Raw genomic sequence first — 20,038 nt, 5'->3', positions numbered from 1 at the left:
CCTGAGAGCATCAGGCCAGCAACACATGGTCTGATGCTTTCAGGGAACTGCTTTCAGGGAACTTAGTAGAATACTCCCAATCCCTTTCAAAACGCCTACTCTCCCTTAATCTCTTTTCAAATAACCCTGACACCCACCCCACCAGCTCCAATGATTTCTCCCTAATGGGTATTGGGAGGCAGGGACAGTAGTCTCACAGTACTTCTAAGGGGGGGGGGGGGGGAATAGGCTGCCATAACAAATAGGAGAATGCCTGACTCTCTAGCAGTAATACCACAATGCTACCATTAGGGAGCCAAGGCTATCATTTTAAGTGAGAGAACCAGTGGGGAAGGAGATCACTCCTGCCTCCCAAGTATCCCCTGTGCAGTTGGAACACATTACTGAGCTCAGAAGTGTTTTTTCTGGGTGAAGTTTAAAACAGGATCAGTTGGGTAGAGGAGTATTTCTTTTTCTTTTCTTTTTAATTAAGCACCAGCCTACCCCTTTTAAAGATAGCAGGGCAGTGGTGTACCAAGGGGAGGGGGCGGTGGGGGTGGTCCGCCCTGGGTGCATGCCGCTGGGGGGGGTGTCGCGCGCCTGTCCGCTACATTCGTTCTGTGCTTCCTCTGCCCCGGAACAGGTTACTTCCTGTTCCGGGGCAGAGGGAACATGGAAACGAACGAAGCGGACAGGCGCGCGGCACCCCACCCCCAGCGGCGTGCACCCGGGGGCTCCTTCGCCGGGGGGGGTCGCGCTGCACCCGAGGGGTGGGGGCGCTGCACTCGGGGGGGGGGGGCGGGGCGCATCGGTGATCCGCCCCGGGTGTTAGCCCCCCTAGGAATGCCACTGTAACAGGGTTAACTGTTTTTGCATTGCTGCAGCTGAAAACATACAATGTTCCTAACTGCCGCAACACAAAATAAAAATTAATAAGGTAGTGACTAATTTGATGTATCACAGGTTAGTGAATCCCATAGTAAAATAGCACCTCCAATTAAGCTGCTATCACTTTTGGCTGCCCTATAGTTCTCTATACAGTAAAAGCATTTTGAAACTGTCCTGAACATAGTAATCTCCATGGGCTCCAGTTTGGAGAGAAAATGAGGTTACTCAACTGTAGCATGTGTTCTCCAAGAACAGCAAGATGAATTTCCACACTGATGAGTCACAACATCCAATGAAACCCTATGTGGGAATTGCTCTCTAGTAACGTCAAGAAGCCTTTGAGAGTGGTGCATTGCACAAATGTGTGCCTTCCCACCAATTCTCACCCACTGCTATTGTGTACAACCAAGCCAGTCTAATACCATAGCTGACAGAATACAACTCCAAGAGGAGGGCTTTGGAAAAAGAATGCTGGCAGAACAACTGATTAGTTAAGATAGAACTCCAAAACTACCTTAGGAAGAAGCTTTGGATGCATAGGCAAAACTACTCTGTTGTGTGAAATTTAGTGTAAGGTGAATCAGCTACCAGGACCTGGAGCCCACTTACACTCTGCAGGCTGAAGTGACTGCTACCAAAAACAGGACCTTCAGGTCAGGTACTTCAGATGGCAGGTGTCAAGTGGCTCAAAGGGAGCTTTCGTCAGCTGGGTGAGAACAGCGTTGAGATCAAATGCCACTGGGGGGGGGGCTTTGATGGTGACTCTGGGCAAGTCACTTAACCCTCCATTGCCCCATGTAAGCCGCATTGAGCCTGCCATGAGTGGGAAAGCGTGGGGTACAAATGTAACTAAAATAAAAAAAATGGGAGGTTTGAGTAACAGCAAGCCACTCATGAAGCAAACAACTAAAGGCTGAGCAGAGATGGGCTTACCCTCTAGACCAGTGATAAGCTCCGACTGCACTGAGATGAACTTTAGATCAGACTTGGAGAGGTGTAGAAGATATTCAAGTGGTTTTTGTGTAGAACAGGAGAAAGAATCTATGGCTTTGCACTCACACCAGACAGCAAACCTGCTCCACTTGAAGCCATATAATTTTGTAGTGGAATCTCTCCCGGAAGCAAGCAAAACTCTGGCGACACCATCGGGCAGGTGTAAGGAATCGATGTCTAGCTTCTCAACATCCAAGCCGCTAGGGCTAGAGACTGAAGGTTGGGAAGTAAGAGGGATCCCTTGTTCTGAGTGAAGAGGGATGGTAAGCATTTCAGTCTCCATGAATCCTGGCAAGTCAGCTCCAGAAGCAGGTGGAACCATAACACCCACTATGGGGCAATGAGGATTATGGTTCCCCTGTCAGCAGAATTTTCACTATGAGAAGTATTGGTGGGTATGCACATAGAACGCCCTTTCCCCAATCAAGGAGAAAGGCATCCAAAGCTAGTCTGCTTTGTGATCCTAGTCTGGAACAGTACTGGGGAATTTTGTGGTTCATGTGAATGATGGTCCACCAAATGGGTGTCCCACTCTCAGAAAACATGGGTCATATGGGTGTTGGATAACTCTGTTCCTTAAATAAAGTAATAATTTAAAAACTCAGGTTCCCTTTGTCTAATATAACATTTTGTTAAGATCAGAAACCATTCATATTGTGACATATATGCAATAATAAGGGAAATCAGAAGGAGGATAAATACTTTTACACATCACTGTACATCATAACCTGAATGTCTGTTTGAATTAGGACAATTTGATTCAGTAGCCCATCTCTGAAACCCATCTAGACTTGCATTGCAAATTAGGTGGAATATGCAAGTCTAGATAAACAATATGGCCCATAACTCCTGAGTAGACCACTGAGCCTGGGTGTGGAACCCATCTACAGGAGCCCCTCAACCCAGCTTGGATGAAGCTGTTGTCAATATTGTGAGGTGGAGAAATTTAGAATGGTAGGCCCTTGGCCAAATTGCAGTGGATTAGCCAACAAGACAGAGGCTTCTTGAGGGAAGGAGTGACAGTAATAACATCCACTCGGTTCTCATTGTCCTGGGCTCATTGGGACGCTAGAGTCCACTGGGTGGCCTCAAATGAAGGCACATCTTGGACGTAGCATGTGCTGTTGAGACTAGCAGGCTTATTTTCGAAAGAGAAGGGCGCCCATCTTTCGACACAAATCGGGAGATGGGCGACCTTCTCTCAGGGTTGCCCAAATTGGCATAATTAAAAGCCAATTTGGGGCATCCCCAACTGCTTTCCATCGCGGGGACGACCAAAGTTCCCGGGGGCATGTTGTAGGCGTAGCGAAGGTGGGACTGGGGCGTGCCTAACAGATGGACATCCTCGAGCGATAATAGAAAAAAGAAGGGCGTCCCTGACGAGCAATTGGCCGACTTGATCCATTTTTTCTTATGACCAAGCCTCAAAAAGGTGCCCGAACTGACCAGATGACCACCGGAGGGAATCGGGGATGACCTCCCCTGACTCCCCCAGTGGTGATTAACCCCCTCCCACCCTGAAAAAAGCAACTTTAAAAAGTTTTTTTGCTAGCCTCAAATATCATACTCAGGTCAATCGCAGCAGTATGCAGGTTCCTGGGTGGAGGTGTGTGTGTGTCAGCGGAGGCATAGCGAAGGCATGGACGTCCTTCTTTGAAACATTTTGGATGTCCTGAACTGTCCACCCCCCCACAGGGATGGCCAGATTTCAAGGGCGTGGAGTGGAGGAGTGGCCTAGTGGTTAGAGCACTGGTCTTGCAATCCAAAGGTGGCCGGTTCAAATCCTACTGCTCCTACTTGTGATCCAAAATCCAAATAAATAAATAAAGGGGGTGTCGGAGGCATTGCAAAGGCCTGGATGTCCTTCTTACAGAAACATCCACATTTTGGAAGTCCACAACTGCCCGTCGCAGGGAAGGAGGCATAGCGAATGCGCCTAACACTTGGACGTCCTTCACTCATACTCAAAAAAAAAAAAAAAGATGTCCACCTGGACTTGTGTTTTTTTAAGGTTGTGGACGGCAATTTATTTAAGGTTGTAGACAGCTATTATACACGCAGCTTGTCTGTGTGTATGAAGCCGTCTTTGGCATGCGCAGAGCAGCCACGCCTAATGCTTGGCTGCTCTGCACTGGCTTCCCCTCCTTAGAAAGGAAATCGTGTGCAAATGAGTCAGTGGCGTTCCTGGGGGGGGGCAGTGGGTGCGGTCCGCCCTGGGTGCATGCCGCGCGCGCCTGTCCTCCGTTGTTCCATGCTTCTTCTCTGCCTCGGAACAGGTTACTTCCTGTTCCAGGGCAGAGAAGAAGCATCGAACAACGGAGGACAGGCATGCGCGGCACTCCCCCACCCCCCAGCGGCATGCACCCGGTGGGGGGGGTTCCTTCGCGGGGGTGTCCTTTCGCCGGGGGGGGGTCCGCGTTGCATCGGGGGGGGGGGGCGCTGCATCCGGGGGGGCGGGGTGCATCGGCGATCCGCCCCGGGTGCCAGCCCCCCCAGGAACGCCACTGAAATGAGCTAACAGTGAGCAGCTCATTTGCATGCGATTTCCTTCATGCATGCCCGTTCCTTTCCGAATCGCTAAGGGATCGGTACGGGAAGGGCTTTTTCTGTTCAGTTAGTGCATCAGTTAGTCCACTGCAGTGCCCCCTAGGGTGCCCGGTTGGTGTCCTGGCATGTCAGGGGGACCAGTGCACTACGAATGCTGGCTCCTCCCACAACCAAATGAGTTGGATTTGGTCGTTTTTGAGATGGGCGTCCTCGGTTTCCATTATGGCCGAAAACCGGAGATGACCATCTCTAAGGTCGACCATCTCAACATTTACGTCGACCATCTCTAAGGTCGACCTAAATGTTGAGATTTGGGCATCCCCGACAATTGCCCATCACTGATCTCTCCTACTTCCATGTACTTGATTGTTTGTGCCGGATTGATGTATGCCTTTTCCGACTGATGTATGCCACATTGGGCCTGCCCGTGGTGGGAAAATGTGGGATATAAATGCTATAAATAAATAAATATTATCGAAACAAAAGATGGACGCCGATCTTGTTTTGATAATACGGGTTTCCCCACCCCTTCACGGGGACATCCTGCGAGGACGCCCTCAGGAAAACTTGCGTGCCCCGTTCGATTATGCCCCTCTATATGGCCTAGCAATCTCAACATCTGCCAAGCTGATACTTGCTGGCTCTGCTGACTTTGTACTACTACAGAAGTTACAGATTCTATACACTGAACTGGGAGAAAAACCTTGGCCTGAGCCGTATCTAGCAGGGCTCCTATAAATTCCATTTGCTGGGCTGGTTCAAGATGGTCCTTGGTAGTAGTTGATGATAAACCCTAGTAGCTCCAGCACTGAACAGTTCTGCACATAGATTCCTGCACCCCTTCCTTTGATGTGCTCTTCACCAGCCAATTGTCCAGGTAGGGAAAAACATGCACTCCCAGTCTGCACAGCGACACTGTGACTACTGCTAAAGTTTTTGTGAAGACCCTGGTGGCTGCCATGAGGCCAAACAGCAGGATGTAATACTGGTAGTAGTGTTTCCCTACTCAAAATCTCAGATACTTTCTGTGACTGGGATGTATCTGTATTTGGGTGTAGGCATCCTTTAAATCCAGAGAGCATAGATAGTTTTGTTCCTGAATCATGGAAAGTAGGATGCCCAGGGAAACCATTCTGAACTTTTATTTTGACTGATAACTTGTTCAGGGACCTTAGCTCTAGGATGGGATAGAATTCCCCCAGTTTTCTTTGTGACCAGGAAGTACTTCAACTAAAATCCTTTTCTTTTTTTCCCCCTGCTTTGGCCTAGAAAAGAGAGGAAGAATTCCTTTGTAAGCAATTCCTGGTGTTGAGAGCTTAGCTTTGACGCTCTCAGCAAGTAATTTGGTGGGATTAACATAGTAAATGACAGCAGATAAAGACCTCTATAAGTCCATCCAGTCTGCACATCACATTCATTATCAAATTGTTATTGACAACAATCCAGTAGCAGTATTACAACATTATACTTGCTAAGTTTCACTTTGCAATGTCTTCCCCTCCTCCCTCCCCTGAGATATACAGCACCCACACTCGCAGCATATGATATAGATGTGGTATAAAATACACATACTACTTGATCCCCATATGTCTTTGCCATTTTAAGGGCTCAGACTGTTTGCCCTGCAGTGGTCCTCCTCCAACTATTGGAGTTGCTGTTGAAACCCACTCCAGCCCATCCTGATCTGTCTTTCGCCATATATGGGACACAAACCATAGAAGTCAATCCAGCACTGGCCTCACTCACCCACTGCTGGAGCTACCATCTAAGCACCGTTCCTGCCCTTCACAAATGAACTTATAGCTGTTGAAATGTAAATTTTTGTTTTGATACTATCCTCTTTCTGTTTAGAGTATAGCCTGTCTGGACTATTTTGAGAACCCACTGGTCTGAGGTTACAAGGGGTCACCCCATTGGAAAAAATTCAGCCTCACTTCTACCGGCAGGTCATCAAGAATGGCTACATTTATTGCAGCTATGCTCTCTTGAAACCAATCTAAAGTTTGTCCCATGCTTCAACTAGGGAGCCTGATGGGCGTTCTCAGCTCTCTGTAACCATGAGGTGGTTGAGAGGGGGAAGGAAACCTATGCCTTTGAGCATAGTAGGTGGCCAAGCCAGGAGAGTGCCATGACAGTGACTTGATGGTCTCAGAACGCTTCTTAATGAGGTCAGTGACCTCCTCCACCTTGTCAACAAAAAGATTAAGCACCCCAACATGCAGAACCCTTGGCTCTCAACATCTAAGCTATGAGAGCCAGAGACTGGAGGCTGGGATGTAGAAGTGACCCCTCGTGCTCCTCAGTGCCAATGAGGATGACATCGAATCCTCACATTGCCTCAGGGTTGGGTCCGATGATGGATGGCCCCAGGTGCCCTGCACAGCAGGAGGCCTCAAAGCAGGTGGAGACCCACTCGATGCTGCACTGCTCCCAGCGTCTATAGGTCTAGTAGCAGCCATGCTTATCAACTCTCCTGATGTCGGTTCGATGCTTAAAGTCGATGCCCATGCCAATGTCAAGGAACCAGACCTCTCCAAAAATCCTCTCAGGAAAGCTGGGTCCTCTTCTTCATGCGAAAATAGAGAATACAGTTAGGAGGGCCCAAGACACTGCAGACACCAAGAATGGGTGTCCTTCCTTGAGATTGTCTGATTGTACTGGCTACAGTGCTTGAAGCCAATGGGAATCTTCCAAAAAATAGCTCTCTAGACTGAGCAAATGAGGAGAAGAAAAGAAAAATATCTTCTCAAGCAGAAAAAGAAGAACTAAGGAGACTGCGTTTGCGTGACAAGCGGGAAGGTGCTCGCGGATGTGCAGTGAAGTTTGGCTCGTGCTCCACAACGCTCTCTTTTTAGCTATGGCAAATGCCGGACCGGGCAACGTGGATTGGCATCACCCACGTGAGAATATAGAAGCCTGCTTGTCCGCGGAGAAAGGTAGAGTTAGAAAAATAAATGTTCTGCTTACAAACTATGTTGGATTTTGAAAAGAATATTGCACATCGTACCACACAGTCCTTGTGTCTGGTTGGATGCTCTGATCTATTTCTGAAACAGATTGCTGGACTCTGGGTGTACACAAGTCAGGTAGTCTTTTTCACTGGCTATGTATAAGAAATGTATGGCTTCAGTACATTATCTCATCAAAGAGTTCTGTTAGAAGATAGAAACCAGTAGCCTATTTCTGGAGGACAATATGAAGCAAATACCTTTAATTTAACAAAGTGAAATAAAATTCAGAGGGATGTTATACAGACCCAAAATGCAAAATGGATATAATAAAAGAATAAAAATATAAATATGGGAAATAAACAACTGAAATGCGTTGGAGGGATTAAACGTGTACAGGTATATACAATTTGTTTTTGTTCTCTCAGGTACTAAATGTGATTCTGGTTGTGTCTTAAGGCCCCAGAACAGTATTGAGAATATAGTTACAACACCAGGGCTTAAGAGGAAGTTCATTACTAAATTTTATTTGTTTTTGGTTTTTGTTTTTTTTTTTTTTGGGGGGGGGGGGGGGGGAGAATATGATACTGATCCTGGATTGATGGCTAAGTGAAATCAGGATTTTGGTTTAGAGGACTGACAGTGTTTTGGGGATTAAATTTCAATTTCTAATACAAATCAGGAGCTCATGTATATAAATTGCTTCATAGAGTGTATAGAACTCCTGGGTTTATTGCTTTAAGTTCAGATCAGTGGATCCCTACTGTTGGAGAGGCTGTGGTCAATGAAGGGATTATTTACACATGTGGTGGGGTTGTGATAGGGTGCAAAGTCCTCTGGGAAGCTGCCCAAAGTGGTAGCAGAAAACTTTTATATATATCGCTGGAACTTACCCCTGACTTTGTTTATGGGGGAAATGGAATGATGAAGTTAAGCAGAAGCGTTGGACTGTCCATTATTTTCATGCTGCCAGACTGACTATTGCATATTTCTTTAAGAGCAGTCTTCAGTTAACTTTTTGGAGAGCTAAGCTCCAGGATATTGCACTTCTGGAATCCCTCGCCAGTATACTACGGAGGAAAATAGCAGTTTATAACAAGATATGAACTCCTTACTGGACTTGGAGGTGAACTTTGGCTTAGGCCTTTCTGTAGTGAGGCCCTTCAGGGGAAGGCATGGGGGGTGGGGGTCCTTCTGTCGCAGTAAATTGGAATACTCTGTTTCATTTATATGCTGACTTACATTGGGCTACTTGCTTGCTGTGCAGTACATATTCTCCCAGTGAGGGTTGATTGTTTTGGTTGTATATTTGCCATGAGATTGTTCTTATGCTGTTTGATTCTATCTGCCATACTTAAATAAAACGTCATTAAATTAAAAAAAAAAAAAGAAGAAGGTTTCTAAATCTTTGGTTTGGCTTTCTTTTCTAAAAGTCTTGACAAGTAGTCCCCCCCCCTGCAACCATCTACAATTTCAGGAGCAAGAAACGATTGCTGCACTTTTATTCCTTTGAAAATGAACAAAGATATTTCTGAAAAGTTGGAGAAAATATAAAAAGGTAGGAAAAGAAGCAGTAAAATGCAGATCTGCAGAGAACTTACTGTTCACAATGTTGTATTTCTGAGCCACTAGCTCTGCCTGCAGGCTCTTCCCACTGCCTGGGGGCCCTTGCAGCAGGATTCGCGGTGTGTGAGGGGCTAAGTTTCGATGCCGACTTTGGACAAAGGTCAGAACTAGAAGGGGTAATAAAATGGCAGTGATTACTGCAGTGTATAAACCAAACTTAGGAAGTATTTGTTTTTTTCTTTCTTTCTTTTGCCAACAAAATACAAAATGAGCACTTCGTTATCTACTAAGTAGGAAATTGTTATTGATAAGGTTTAGCTAGTTCTCTGAGGTGTAGGCACATCTATATTACTTGCATAAGTTGATTCTAACCCACTTAGTTTTTAGATAATGTGGGCTAAAAATGTGAATAAAATCAAACTGGGCCAATATTCAAAGCAAATTAAGCAGGCAGGAGAGGCTCCCATAGCTATCCACCAATATTTAGTGGCACTTAACCAGGCAGTGCTGCTGAATATTGGTACTAACTGGCCACTGAGGGGCATTATGGGGTCACAGTTCGGGCAGAAGCAGCAGTTATGCAGTGTCAGTGCCTACATAACTAAGCGGGCATATAGGACTGCACAAACAGACCTAACTATACCCACTTAGCTCTGCAGGTGCCAGCACCTGCATAACTACTGAGTAGCTGATCCAATGCCCACCCCTTTTGTCCCCCCCCCCCCTCATTCCAATTGCCTCATGACCCCCTGCATATGTTTGTCCCCCCCCCTTTCTGATTCCACCCACTAGGGTCTCCTCCACCCCATCAAGGTTCTGATTTCCTCAATCCCTATCCGAGCCATCTCCCAATTCCAAAGCCTCCCTGCAGATCTGAACCCCTCCAATCCTTTACCAAGCAGGAATGCCCACTCATAACTCAAAATCCACCCCTCCATGGACCTCCTAATCACCCCCCTTCAACCCAGGACTTACCCAGGGAAATCACTGGTGGCTAGTGGACAGAGCTGGAGGGGTCCCCTTTCTGCTCCTGTCTTGTCAGCAGGGTGTTATCCCTAATGGTAGTCTTATGGTACTACTGACTAGTGAGTTGAAGAAGCTGGGTTGAAGAGGGGTAATGGGGAAGTCCAAGGGATATGAGGGAGGGGTGAGTTTTTGGGTTGTGGACAGGCCTTCCAGTATAGAGTATTGGAGGGGATTCAGATCAGTGGGGCAGTTTGGATATCAGAGGGGTGGCTCATGGCTGGAATGAGGATTCTACTGGCACTTACCTTTATGCAGGTCCCAGCGATATCCAGCCAGGACCTGCATATATGTCTTACATGGATCCTAGTTGAATATTAGCTGGGACCCACATACGCTCCGATGGCAAACTATTAGCTGGTCAGACCCAGATAGTAGTGTTGATGCTCAGACATGGCCAGGAATTGAATATCCAATCTAATTCTGCCCACAGTGGTCAGCCCATAAAAAAAACACTGACTGCTGCTGACAGAAGAATATTGCCTGGAATGTGTAAAAAGAGCAGGCTACCTTCTTGCTGTTCATTCTTTTCAACTTGATGCTCTTCAATTCAGAATCCAGTATAAGATTTTCACCCTCACACATAAAATTCTATATTAGATTCTATATATGGTACCTGAAAAATCGGCACCAAAAAATATGTTTAGGTATATTTAATAAGGTATGCCTAAATTTAGGTGTACTTTAAATAATATTCCTAAATTTCTGTGCTGATTATAGAATATGCCGAGCACCCTTCCATGCAACTAAATTTAGTCACGGGCAGTTACGCCAAGTAAAACTTGGTGTAAATGCTGATGCCTACATTAGGCATGGATTGGGTGTATTCTATAACAATGCGCATAGATTTTAAAAATGTCGATGACTCACCAATTCCACACCTATGGCCACGCCCCTTTTTCAACTATGTAACTTAGAATTTACATGCATCATATTACAGAATACTTAGACAGCTGCACATGTGAATTCTAATTAATGCCAATTAGTGTCAATAATTGCTTAAGTGGCAATTATCAGCACCAATTGGCTTGTTAACTAATTTGAGCAAGCAACTTAAGTCACGATATATAGAATCTGGAGGTTAATGCATGGTTTACCACATGGTAACTGCTAGCACAGAACTGCTTTAAAGAGCTCTGCAGTATTTTTACAGTTAGTGCACAGTGCGTTAAAGAGCTTTTTGTGTGTGGGAGAGTGTCATGGGTGCAGAATAAGCATGGAAGGCATTTTGTAGCTAGCATACTGCATATACTGTATGCCAACTGACTATTATGCAGTTAACATAGGACCACTTACCACCTTCCTGTCGCGAAACACCTAGCCACTCACCCGGGCCTAACCCTGTGGCCACTTAAGAGGGTCTAGCCCCAGCACAGCTCAGGTCCGCCTGCACCTGGGCACGTGCTCTATACTAGCACCATCCTTCCGCCGACTGTGTCCCAAACGCCTCTGGTTGAGTCTCCTGCTCTCAAGTTATTCCAGGTGATTTCTAGGTTACTGGGACCACATTCCCAGTGATCCCACAGTTCCTAGAAAGCACTCACAGACCCATCACACAAACCATCAGGATTCTTAGCCAGTCCAGACAAGCAGAATCAGTAAACTAAAAAAGGTTTATTGTCATAAAAAATATTGAACAGTGAACTATAAATGGAACATAACAAGCAAATAACAGGTAACTGAATAACGATCAATAATAAAACTATCTGGTTAGTGCCTGGGAAGTACAGGAAATATAGCTGCTCACAGGTTACAGATTATAACTGCTCACAGGGTCTCAAGTAATGAGGTCTTTCTCTCTTTTTTTCCAAACTGAGACTGGGGAAAAATCCAGTATTTCCAGACTGAATTTGAGCTCCTGGGCCAATCAGAGCTCAGAAAAACATTTTTTTAAAGTAGCTGGCCACATCACTGCAGGTTACTTCCTCTTTATTATTTCTTACATTTGTATCCCGCGCTTTCCCACTCAAAGCAGGTTCAATGCGGCTTACACAGTAAAAGGAATACAGAATATTGTTAGAGAGGGTAAATAGGCAATAGAAAGGGGAGTAAGGTGGGAGATATGGTCTGGGTCAATGTCGTTATCATGGGGGTATGTGTTAGGTAGATGGTTCATAAGATTAATCTAGATTGTTTGGATAGGCTTGCTTGAATAAATGGGTTTTCAGTGCTTTCCGGAAGGGTAGGTAGTCGCAGATTGACCGGATAGATCTGGGGAGAGCAGTCCAGAGTTGGCTGCCCAGGAAGGAGAAGATAGATCCATAGTAGGTCTTGTACTTGATTCCTTTGCAGTTGGGGTAATGCAGGTTGAGGTAGTTTCATGAAGATTCAGACATGTTTCTGGTAGGAAGGTCAATCAGATTGAACATATAGTCCGGAGATTCACCATGGATAATCTTGTGGATTAATGTGTGGGCCTTGAAGTTGATTCATTCTTTGACAGGGAGCCAGTGAAGTTTTGCACGAAGAGGGGTTACACACTCAAAACGTGATTTACCAAAAATGAGTCTCGCTGCCATATTCTGGGCAGTCAAGTTTTTTCAGGATATGGGCCCTGCAGCCAAGGAAAATGCTATTACAGTAGTCGACATGGGTAAGTACCATGGATTGTACTAAATTCCGGAAAGTTTTCATTGGAAGATAGGGTTTTACACGTTTCAATATCCACATCATATTGAACATTTTCTTTATAGTGGATATAGCGTGATTTTCAAGTGAAAGGTGGTTGTCTAGAATCACTCCAAGCATCTTCAGATTATCAGAAATGGGGATTGTGATGTCTGAGGTTTTAAGAATAGATGGGAGGGGCACAGAGAGTGTTGAGATGAGAGGATTAGGCTTTGTGTTTTTTCTTTGTTCAATTTCATTCTAAAGGCGTTAGCCCAAGAGGTCAAGATGTTCATGCCCATGGATATTTTGTCGGAGATTTCATTAAGATTATATTTGAAGGGAATGAATATGGTGCAGTGGCGTAGCCAGAACTCAATTTTTGGGTGGGCCAACAGATTGGATGGGTGGGCACTAGACAGTGGTTTGCTGGTAAATGTTTAACAACAGGCTCTCTCCCTGGTCCACCTCTGCGTCCCCCCCCCCCCCCCCCGGTCCACCTCCCCTCAAAATTACAGAGCTGGCTATAGCCGGGGAGAGAGCCTGGGGGGGGGGGGGGGGGGGGGAGGCAATGCATTACTCTCTCCAGGAAAAAAAATTAAATGATCCCAGGTGCCAATCTAATTCATGTTTAATGTGGGATAAAATGCCATAAATAAGTAAATAAATATAAACTTTTAATCTTGAGCACCTGATTCTCAAAGTGGACATATTCCAAACACTATAATGAAAATAAAATGATTTTTTTCTACCTTTGTTGTCTGGTGAATTTGTTTTTCTGATCATGCTGGCCCAGTATCCGATTCTGCTGCTATCTGTCCTCTTAACTCCGTTTCCAGGGCTTCCTTTCCATTTATTTCTTTCCTTTCCTCTTCATTTCTGGTCCTCCGCAGACTTGACTGTCCAGTGGATCCAGCTTCTGCTTATTTTCTCCATCCATGTGCAGTTTTTCTCCTCTCTTCTTTTCCCCTCATATCATCTCCTTCCTCTCTCTTCCCTCACCTCCATCCATGTCAGCATTTCTTCTCTCTCCCTTCCGCTCCATCCATGTGCATCTCCTTTCTCTGTCTTCCCTCCCCTCCATCCATGTCCAGAATTTCTTCTTTCTCCCCTCCATCCATGTGCATCTCCTTCCTGTCTTCCCTTCCTTCACGTCCATCCCAGACCAACAATTCTCTCCCTGCCCTCTTCTCCATCCACCCATGTCCAGCAACCCTCCTCTCTCCCCTGCCCTCCCCTCCGTGTCCAGCAATTTCTCCTCTCTCCCTGGGCCCTGTCCTCCCATCCATGTCCATCGATGCTCCTCTCTCCCCTTTGACCATCTCCCTCTCATTCCCTCTCCAGCACTCCTAGTCCCACCTCTGTCTCTCCCTTACCCAGTCTCCTAAATTCCTCCCCCCATCTTTCACCCACTTCATAAGTCCCCCATTCCCCATACTCTGTACTCACCACCCCTCCCAATCCCATCCTTCCCTCTGCTCACCAACAATAAAGAATGACAACGTGGACGCCGGCAGCAGCTCACAGGTTTGCTTCCTGTGATTTGAGTGAACGGCGACGGCTGCGCAGGGGAGTACAAAAAGATTTTCTAAATGGCTTCCAGTTCCTTCCCTCCTTCTCTAGTCGCAGCGGCGAACTGGCACGGGCGGCGCCAGTAAAAGCATAAAGCAGCCAGGCTCTTTGACTCCGTCCTTCGCTTCCCTGCCCTCTCAGCGCGTCCCGCCTTCCTCTGATGTCATTTCCTTTCGGGTGGGCGGGACGCGCTGAGAGGGCAGGGAAGTGAAGGACGGAGTCGAACAGCCTGGCTGCTTTATGTTTTACTGGCGCCGCCAGCGCCAGTTCACCGCTGCAAGTCTGGAGCAATCAGATGAGCCAGAGCGGGTACCGTTTCTGCTGCAGTGTGTGCGCTTGGTTGGGCGGGCGGCCGGGCGGGCCTGAGCTGAAATTGGGTGGGCCTGGGCCCACCCAGGCCCACCCGTAGCTACGCCCCTGATATGGTGACGTCATCAGCGTAAATGAAAGGGTTGAGACCATGTCTGAACAGAGCTTTGGCAAGTGGGATCATCATAAGATTAAAGAGTATCGGCGATAAAGGGGATCCTTGAGGTACACCGCAATCTGGCGTCCAAGGAGGTTAGATGTTTGATGATGATTTAACTTGGTAAGATCTTGATGTGATGAAGCCTTCTATCCAATTAATAATATTTCCACCGATTCCAAGTTTATCCTTTGTGTTAAACTAATGAAGGAACAGTCATTTCTCTGTAACAGCTTTAAACATAAAACATGCACCATCTTCTGGCCAAACTAGAAACATACAGTTCAAGAAATAATTAATATAGTTTACAGGCTTACAAACCCACTGTTTTGTCACATGCCCTAAATAGAAGGCTCTAAATGCTTCTGTGCTAACTCCAAACAGAGTACCTCAGGCTAAAGGAATTTTTAACACAGAACTTGTAAAGACAAATGCTAGGAATATCTCCAATGGTTGCCACATTATATTGCAGCGACCACATGCTAAAAGTCCAGCAGTAAGCCACAATAATGGCAAATTTTAGCAAGGTTTAGTAAAAGGGCCCTTTAATGATTTTCACCTAGTACTGCCTTCTCCTACACAAGCACATTCAAAATCAAGACATTCAGCTTTCTCTTTTATTGTCTCTCCCTCACCAACTAAAGAGTGGAGCTTTCTGATGAAAAATTTAAAGTAGCCCTTAATGTGCTTTTTTTCTAAGTCTCAGTTAGATAGAATAGAAAACTATGGCAATTTCCCAGCCTTGCTTTACTTTCTCACTTTTGATGATATCTCTAACTGATACTTTGCTTTCTCTGTCCTACCTAGGTATGTGGAGTTCTTTTCACTCTTTGCTGTAGTTATGTATGTAAATCATTTTGATGCCTGGCATACTGCAGTATATCAAAAATGAACACTTTTGCTTGTAATTTGTTTTTTTCTAAGCTGTCATATCTTTATTTGCTTTAAACCAGGGGCGTAGCCACGGGTGGGCCTGGGCCCACCCATTTTCATCCCAGGCCCACCCAGCAGAAAACCAGCCAGGCAGCCACTATCCCTCCTCCGTTGGTTGTTGCAGCTTCAGCAGCGAACGAAGTTGCAGCATCGGAAGATCCATGGCAGAGGAAATCAGCTGTGGATTCATTCTACTGCAGCGCGGGACCAGTCTCATATCCGATAACAGCTTTGCAGCGTCCCGGCTCCAAGTCCCGCCCCTTAAGACACAAACGGCCTGTTTCCGATACAGAGAAACAGGAAGTTTGTGTCTTAAGGGGCGGGACTTGGAGTCGGGACGCTGCAAAGCTATTAGCGGATATGAGGCTGGTCCCGCGCTGCAGTAGAATGAATCCCCAGCTGATTTCCTCTGCCATGGATCTTCCGATGCTGCAACTTCGTTCTCTGCTGAGCTGCTTCGTTCGCTGCTGAAGCTGTATGAGGGAAGGAATGGATGAGATCCTTGCCATGGGGAGGGATGGGTCATAGAGAGGGGGTACTGGGCATGAGGGAAGGAATGGGGGAGATCCTGGCCACACTGGATCACGGGAGAGGGGGCAAGAGGAAAGAGAGAAGTGACAGGAAGATGCTGGGAGGGGGTGAATGGTGAGGAGAAGAGAGGGAGCAGATGCTGGGCTAGAAGGGTGGAGGGAAAGAGACACTGGGAAAGGTGGCACCATGTGGGGGAGGCCAAGGGGGGCCAACGTGAGGAGGATGGTGATTACAGGGGAAAGAAATACAAATGTTAATAATAATGGGGAATAGATTGAAGATGGAAGGGAATGGATGGCTGGGGAAGTAGAGAGATGGGGACTAGGAGAACTAGTGAGTGAAAAGGAAATGGAAATCTGACAGGTATCTGCAAAGTAAAACAAAGGAAAAGGGGTTAGGATAAAATTTGGGTGGACAGAGAGCAGAAAAGAAAAAAAAAGAGAGGAAAGAGCTAAAATGGAAAGGTCAATATGTCAGAGGCAAGTGAAGTGAGAGAATGGAACAAGAGAGGAGAAAAAGACAAATGGACAGAAGCTGCTTGAAGGAGAAATAGCAGAAAGATAGAAAAGTTCAAAGGAGAAACTGGATCAACATGACGGAAAAAGAAAATGACCAGACAACAAAGGTAGAAAAGGCATTTTATTTTGAATCTTAACTGAAATATGATAGCTTGAGAAATGTGCATAGTGGATGTCACTTTATTGTGTTCAGTAGAAAAAGACATATATTTCTATTTTTATTTCTCCACTGTTGCAGTATGGTATCCGGCTAGTTGCCAGCCACCAATTCCTGCTTGGACAGTTCCCTCCTAGGACGTTTCCCCAAGGTGGAAAATTCCCTCCTAGGTCTGTTCCCTCCTGGCTAGTTCTTACTGGCATGTAGTTTTGTATTTTTGTGTTGATGTTTTGCTGGGGGGGTTTCTTATGCATCGTATTTTTTTTATGAGGAGTGTCATTGCGTGTCGTGGATGTGTTGGAAATATTTTGTGTAAGTTTTTATATATAATATTTTATGCTCTGTATTCATTTGGATTTTGGCTTATTTAATTTTTTTGGTGTGGTGTGGAGTGTTAAAGGTAATATTTGAGTGTGTGTGGAGGGGGAAGGGCATACCCCCCCCCAAAAAAAAAAAAAAAACACTATCTGGAAGAGGAAAGGGAAAGAGATAAATTTAAGACTGTGATGTTTCATGATTGTTAAGGGTGGGAATTGTACTCCCTGGAGCAGTGGGAATTGTTTAGTAGTAATTGTCCTAGGTGCGAACTGACCTAGAACCTGCAGTATATGCCAAGGCTCCCAGTTCAATTTTTGTCTACATGTTTTTATTTCTAATTTGTGATCACTTGTTCTGTATTTGGTGAGGGTCTGTTGGTGTGATTGCAATGGCAGGTGGGGAGATTGGAGGGGAGAAAGGGAGAAGAGGGAATTGGGGGGGGGGGGGGACCTTGTTTATTTTCTGCCCTGGGCCCTAGCATGTCAAACACCAGTCCTGACCTTTGCTGTGGCTGGAGGGGATCCCTAATCCCCATAAGCTGAGGTGCTCCTCTGACGGCAGCCAAAACTTCCTTCTACTAAGCTTAGCAGGCGGCAGTAACTACTACTACTATAAATTATTTCTATAGCGCTACCAGTCGTACGCAGCGCTTCACATCCTCGAGTCACCAATAACTAAGCATGCCTGGGGTGCCAACATCAGTAGCTCAAGCAGCCTGCCAAGCTTGGTAAAATGGAGTTCTTCAGAGGAAATCAGCTGATAGTGCTTGGGGATCCTCATGAGCTAAAGTGTTTCTGTTTCTATTTTGAGTTGGGAGGTGCTGGGGGAGAGGTGGAGAATAGGGGGAGGAAGGAGGCGGGACAGAGAGAAAATTTTGTGCCCACCCACTTTGGGCTCAGGCCCACACAAAAATGGCTGTCTGGCTACGCCACTGCTTTAAACAGAAAAATAAACAGTCCATAATTAGAATACACACTAAAACCATGAAAAGGAAATTACACCAAAAAGGTGTATCCCCGCTCATTACAACAAATATAGCCCAGGGTAGAAGAATTGTGAAAAATTATGGGATGGGAGAATCATTTTTTGTTATAGGGTCTTTATATATGCTTATGTAGTGCCAACACCCTAGTAAACTTGATGACATGCAAGATCTGCCTCATACCTAAACACAAGTCAGACTGAGTTACATTAAAATTGGTTGTTTACTAGCATTCAAATTTTCCAGTTTCCCAGGATCATTTGCAGACAAATTACAAGTATTACATTTAGGGGTCCTTTTACAAAGCTGCAGTAGAAAGAGGCCTTAGCACACCCTTACGCGGGTCTTTCCCATGTGTCAAGGCCATTTCTACTGCAACCAGAAAATGGCTGATTTTCCATTTTCCAAATTAATGGCCATGCACTAATATTGTCATTAGTGTACAGTCACTAACAAAGATTAGCATGTGAGCCCTTACTACCACCTTTTTTGTAGGTAGTAAAGGCACATGCGCAAATCTTGCACTAATCAGTTAACATGCAGCAATGCTGACATACCAATTAGCGCAGAAACACCCATTCTGTGCCCTCAGAGAGGCTTCCTCAACCAAAACAATTACAAATATTTTTTAGTGCATGAGTAGCGTGCACACATTTGAAACTTACCTCAGTAAGCCCATTTAAGCTATGATAAGCACACATTAGTGTTTACCGCAGCATAGCAAAAGGACACCTTAATAATTGCTCCTCTCAGTCCAAGAAAAAGAATAGAGACAGAGAAGCAGACTTGGAGCATTGGTTCAGTGACCTCCAGAAAAGTTGCCATTGTCGAATATGGGAGACTGCTAGATTTCAAGGACCATATTAGACCAAGCATCTCACATAGGGCTCCTTTTACAAAGCCACAGTAGTGATTATTGCACACCGAATGTGACAAAGCCCACAGGAATTGGACTTTGACGCACCACTAATCACTACTGTGGCTTTGTAAAGGAAGCCCATAGTATCTCTTTTGTATATTCAGAGTCTAAAATATCCTACAGTTTTTAATCCTGAACTCAGAATTATGCCATAGGGGATAATATCCCATCAGTTATCATTAAAGTTTATAGCGTCATATTAGCCTTTAGTTCTTTAGACAGATGCATGCCGTCTACATATCAAAGGTCTACTGGAGCAATTATAGAGTACTCCAAATCTATTTAGCTGGATCCAGTATGTCCCTTGTCTTAAAAAGCATGATGGTAAAAATAATCCATGCCGTCTGTATATCAAAGATCTACTGGACCAATGCATTTTTTTCTAGCAAAAAAGGTGCCAGTACTCAAATGGCAGGCCACCCTTCAGGGTTGGGGTGAAGACTGAGGGACCCACCCCACAATAGCCAGGCCCCCTGCAACCAGTCACAGAAGCTATGACAAGCAGAAGTGTTGAGTAGAGCCTGAGCTCTTTCATTAAAACTTGGGGACCATGGGTCAATTTTAGTAGACAATGGAAAAGGTGCCAGTACTCAGTACCCCCAAGTACCCAATCAAAAAAAGCCCTGACTGGAACAGTTATAGACTGCTCCATATCTATTTAGCTGGATCCATTGAGAGGCATTTCCGATATATCTAAATTTGATTTTGGATGATTTGAGAAAAACATCCAGAAATCCAGTAGCAAACATTGGCATTTTCAAACCAGAAAAATGTCTAACATTTTGTTTTGAAAATGGCTATTTCCTAAACGTTTTTGTGCTCAGTGCATATATCTTTTAGAACCACTCTTGAAAAAAAAAAGCACAAGGGAAAAACCCACAAAAAAAGTCATTGGAATATATTGGGGGAGGGGCAGCATTCATAGTAGACTGGCCACATAGACATCCCAGCAGAGTCTTCTCCATACAGTATATCTCTGACTCAGCTTCTCAGCTGCTAATCTAGCCTTTGAAGATCAGACTCGTTTTCTGAGGGCCAGAAGTTCTTTGAGTGGGTGTGCATATACAACCTTTTACTGACTGGTAGATAAT

General features: G+C 45.4%; 1 protein-coding gene across 2 annotated transcripts in view; it reads right to left on the bottom strand.

Annotated features, from left to right (window-relative positions):
• Positions 1 to 20,038, bottom strand: part of AK8 (adenylate kinase 8) — a 227,638-nt gene that overhangs the window by 127,492 nt on the left and 80,108 nt on the right. Inside the window, exon 9 of one of the 2 annotated variants that reach the window (XM_030206335.1) lies at positions 8,957 to 9,088. The exons of the other annotated variant lie outside the window; for it this stretch is intronic. Within the exon in view, the coding sequence (XP_030062195.1) occupies positions 8,957 to 9,088 (132 nt within the window). The remainder of the gene's footprint in view (positions 1 to 8,956; positions 9,089 to 20,038) is intronic. 2 annotated transcript variants of the gene reach the window in all.

Source organism: Microcaecilia unicolor, chromosome 6, assembly GCF_901765095.1.
Source record: "Microcaecilia unicolor chromosome 6, aMicUni1.1, whole genome shotgun sequence".
Lineage (NCBI taxonomy): Eukaryota > Metazoa > Chordata > Amphibia > Gymnophiona > Siphonopidae > Microcaecilia > Microcaecilia unicolor.
This window is presented reverse-complemented; position numbering and strand designations above follow the sequence as displayed.